General features: G+C 60.6%; 1 protein-coding gene across 1 annotated transcript; it reads right to left on the reverse strand.

Annotated features, from left to right (window-relative positions):
• Positions 1-1568: 1568 nt before the first annotated feature.
• On the reverse strand, positions 1569-3181 carry MNEG_9581 (hypothetical protein; the record flags this gene model as incomplete). Its single annotated transcript, XM_014041946.1, has 5 exons — positions 1569-1712; positions 2186-2287; positions 2448-2534; positions 2695-2903; positions 3160-3181. Coding segments are annotated over 5 exons (564 nt in total), but the record flags the coding sequence as incomplete, so codon positions are not given.
• Between the last annotated feature and the right edge of the window lie 1388 nt (positions 3182-4569).

Consider the following 4569-nt stretch of genomic DNA (forward strand, 5'->3'; position numbering starts at 1 on the left):
TCAATCGCTGTTTTTGCACCACACGGCTGCAGCTGTTCTGGTGTGCACCGGCCACCTTGGTCCCACGCACTTGCGCAGGGCTTCATCCTCCTCGGCCTTCCACGTTCCCTTGAACTCGGCCATTGCCGGCTTACGGCATGCACCTCAACGCCTGCTGTGCCTTGATGCTCCTGCGCAATCTGTCGCACGGGCGCCACCAGCGTTGTGCGCGGCAACCACCGCTGTGAGGTGCAGGTGCCGAGTGAGCGTATGGCACAAAGCAGTGTGTCTTCCATCTGCGCCATCACTCATGCACTGAGGTCACGCAGAGCCCCGCGTGGCGGCGGCACGTTTGAAGGGGGGGCGTGGGCTGCGATCACACACCAGGTGCTGCGTGTCTGACAGCAGATCGTGCGACAGTAAGTCATCATGGCAAGCCATACGTGCGCAGTAGCTATATGTGCGTCCCAGAAGGCTCGACACACACCAGCAGTGCTTCGTCATGAGCCCCCGGACCCCGTGCGGGGCCATGGCTAAAGACCACTCACCCTCAGCGAGCCTTGCGCGCGCAGCTGAATCGCATCCTGTACTGTATCGGACAAGCCAAGTTGCGCTTCGCCCGTGTCAGGTAGTCGTTCGTTGCTTTGTGTATTTGAGTTTTCTGCTGCCTCAGACATTACGACGGTTCATACTTACATAATCAAGGCGCTAGATACCGTAGTTTAATCTTAAAAAGCCGCTCGCACCCGTCGCAGGGAGGCCCGAGTGTTATCAAATGTTTCCTTTCACATTACTCCTACCAAATACTTTACCCTTAGTTGCAACACCGGTGAAGCGGGTACTGGCAGAATCGCTTTGAGCACATTGCTGCTTGCCACATCTGCTGTGCACGGTCGACGGTGGTGACCATTCTAGGCGCCCCTTAGTATCTATAACGGTGTATCAATGAAGTCCGGTGGACGGGATAAGGGCGGGCAGGGATACCCACTCGCTTTGTGCAAACCGCTGCATGCCACATTTGCCGCGTGGGTGTCTACGGTGGTGGGCTCCTCCAGTCACAGCAGAGTAATGACGTGCTCCCCACTGCATGCATGCGACTTTGGTTGTATATATTGTATCATGGATGCAGTGACAAGGATCTAGTCACAGTGTGGCGCCACCAATGTGCCCTGCTTATTAATACCGCAGAATGGGCGGGCACGTTGCCAAGCACCCTGTGGGAGAGAGGACTGTACAGTGGGCAGGGCGGGAAGTGTCGATCAAACATCTGGTGGGAGGTTGTGTGCGCGTGAATGGATGCGTCGGCGAAGGGAGGACGCGACGGACGTGTGTACTGTGTGTCGCCCAGGTGGCTGCAGCCCATAGTTGAGAAATGGGGGCGAGGGTGGTTGGACAGCTGACGCCCGTGTAAAGCTTGGCATGGTTGTCGATTGTGTACCTACTCACGCAGGGGCACCTTGTTAGTCTGGAATGTATGATTGCAGGTTGCAGACGGTGCACGCCGCGCTGCTGCAGGGGTCGGGAGCTGAATGGCGTGTCCGACACTCAGCAGAATGGATATGGTGGGCATGGTTGCGCCGCTATTTAACATGCTGCCGCTGCTGCTGCTGCTGCTGCTGCTGCTGCTGCTGCTGCTGCTGCTGCTGCTGCTGCTGCTGCTGCTGCTGCTGCTGCTGCTGCTGCTGCTGCTGCTGAAAAACCATCGACAGGACGGCGATGCCACAGCCCACACGCTGCTCGAGCGGCGGCATTGGGATGGCTCTGCTTGCGCGCCGTCAGCTGAGTTTGACAACCCCTCATGGCCCCCGCTATCGTGCGTCACACGTCGCCACAGCGTCGCGCAGGTTACAAGGCGCCTGTGATCCACAGCCAGGCAAGGTATGCCGCGCCACCAACGAGAATCTCGACAGCAAGCCGCTGCGCAGCCTCCTGCCTGCGTACGCTTCTTCGATTCTTGCCCCCCACAAGATCAGAAAAACGCAGAGCACGGTTGTCATGCCGCAGCGCATACACCACGCCCTTGCATGGAAGGGATGTAGGTGGGTGGAGGAGCCAGACTCAGGTTGAAGCCCTTGTGCCACCTAACTAGGCTGGTCAAATACCGGTCAACACGAGGCAGCTCCACCAGCCGACCAGCCCTGCCCAGCCAGCAATGCAGCAGCTGCAAGGCAACAACGCGCAGTGTTGCAGGCCGGCGCTCCCTCACCTGCAGGTGGCCCTTCCCGATGACCCCTACCACGCGGCTGGTGCCGTTAACTGCCTTGCTGCGCTTGAGGGACCACGCCAGGTAAAGGTCGCGCTCCGCCACCTGCTCAGATGGTATCAGGCACAGCACAGCCGACTGTGATAATACAGCCCTCCCGTTTGCTGAACAGATTGCCACACATGAAACATGCGGCTGCGGGGATGTTGTGTACAGCCCAGCCCATGCCAACGCAGCCGCGCCTGCACCCGTTTGCCATCCGCACCAGTGGCGATATAAGATCAGGGTAGCGGGTGCTCCACTGTGCAAACATTGAGTTGACTGCACCGTCCTGCTTGAGGGCCTCCACCAGCTGTGCGGCGCCATCAGTCGAGGCATGCGCAGGGCGGCTTGGTCAGGCAGGCGGCGGTAACGCAGTGTAGCAACCACCGGGTGGCACTCCACAGAGCAAGCAGGCCACGGCTGCGGTCCCACCAGCCGCACCCACGCCCCAAGCGGTCGCACGTCCGCACCTCTGCACTGAGCTCCGGTGGCAGCGGCGCCGCCGCTGCACGAGCCAGTTCTGCCAGCAGTGTCGCCCGCCGCCGCCAGCTGAGCGCATCCCATGCGCGCTGCAGCGTGATCTCCACCGGCCGATCGCCCAGCACCAGCTGCGCACCAACTGCGTCCGCCGCCACGGCTGCCGCTGCAAACTCGGCACCAGCCTTCACCCCCAGACGATCTGCGTGGCAGAGGGTGGAGGTTCAGGTTGGGAGTAGGAACTGACTTGCCACTCAGGACACGGACAGGACACGGAAATTGCAGTCTTATTGCACCAGCTATCCAACTCAGGCGCCCGGATCTCGCACACCATGCACTGGTTCCCCCCACGATTGGGCCGTTGCAGCACAAATGCAATGGCTGTGACGCCTGCCCACCTGCTGCCCTCCGTGCACCAAGCGCCAGCAATAGCCGCAGCACCAGCCCGCTCTGCCCACCCTGGCTCAGGGCGCGCTGCATAGCTTCTGCAAAGCTGGAGCCCGACAACGCCAACGGGTTGCTGGCGCTGCCCTGGGCCAATGGGGTTGCCCTGCCAGGACTGGCCACCTGGGCACCGCGCTGCTGATCTAGCTGCTGCTCCTCAAAACTGCCTTCTGCCGTTGCGTCCCGCTCTGGTGCCTGGCCGCCAGGCACCTGCTGCTGCTGCTGCTGCTGCTGCTGCTGCTGCTGCTTCTGCTGCTGCGCTTGTCCGCCTGTTTCTGAGCTGCCGCTGGTGTGCAGCAGAGCCGTCCGGCTCCTGCACAACTCCACCACCACGCACTCGGGTTGCACTACCTGGTGACCCAGAATTGATACCGCGAGATGGAATGCATGGTCAGCCTGCATGCGAACATGCACACTACTCTGCACAGTGCACAGGCAGGTGCTGCGTGCCGCCCCCGAGGTCGGCTCAAATCCAGGCCCACACCCGCCCTGTTGAGTCCACAACAAGCCGCCGCACCTCGACAACCCGTCGCACGTCCTCAGCGCTCTTGGAGCTGACGTGCGCAGTGCCCACGATGAACACAAGCTCGGGTTCGCGATACCTGTCAAGTGAAGCCGCTAGTGGTTGACAAGCATGCGACCCAGCAGAGCTGCTAATCTTGCAGTGCCTCGTGGTGGCGCCTATGACAAGCGTCGTGTGAGAATACCTGCACAGATGCCCCAGCTATCAGATCACCCGAACAGCAGTGGCGTCAGCCGCGCACCCGTCTGTCCGCCGCTCCACATAGCTGTCTGGACGCCGGTGAACGACCAGAACGCCTGCGGGGCATGGCGGTCCGCATTTGTCAAGGCAGGTTATGATGCTGGTAAGTAAAGTTCTGGCACTGCTATGCCTGGCTGGTAGTGTCCCGGAGCCGTTCATCCGGGGCCCGCTGCAAGCGCACTGTGCCCTGTGGCACCCACTGCTTGCCAACGCCGTCTCTGCTCTGATCCATAATGCATGTTTGAGCCCTCACCCTCCTCAACCAGGTCCATCAGCTGAGGGTAAAGTTTGCCTATGACATCTTTTGTCTCTGGCTGGATCTCAGCCCTGAAGTTGTAGCCCAGCGGCGGCCCACTGAGGGGCAATGCTGGCGCAGCGGCGGCACTGTGAGCCTGGCAGCGAAAGCGCCGCAGGTGAACTAGCGGCCAGCCGCGATGCTGCAGCACAGATGAAGTCCCACGTGTGTACCTCATCTGCAAAGAAAGACTGACGCAAGTACTCTTGGCGCAGGAGACAGCGCTTGAGACGAATTGTTTCAAGGTACCCTCGCAACGCTGCAACGAAGGTGCATCTCAGAAGAAATGATGTCAACATAAGCAGCATGCATGTGCTCCATCACAAGCGCAGTAGCCGCGCACAGGTCAATGGGTGGACCTGATGG

This window comes from Monoraphidium neglectum, assembly GCF_000611645.1.
Source record: "Monoraphidium neglectum strain SAG 48.87 unplaced genomic scaffold scaffold01986, whole genome shotgun sequence".
Classification (NCBI taxonomy): Eukaryota; Viridiplantae; Chlorophyta; class Chlorophyceae; order Sphaeropleales; family Selenastraceae; genus Monoraphidium; species Monoraphidium neglectum.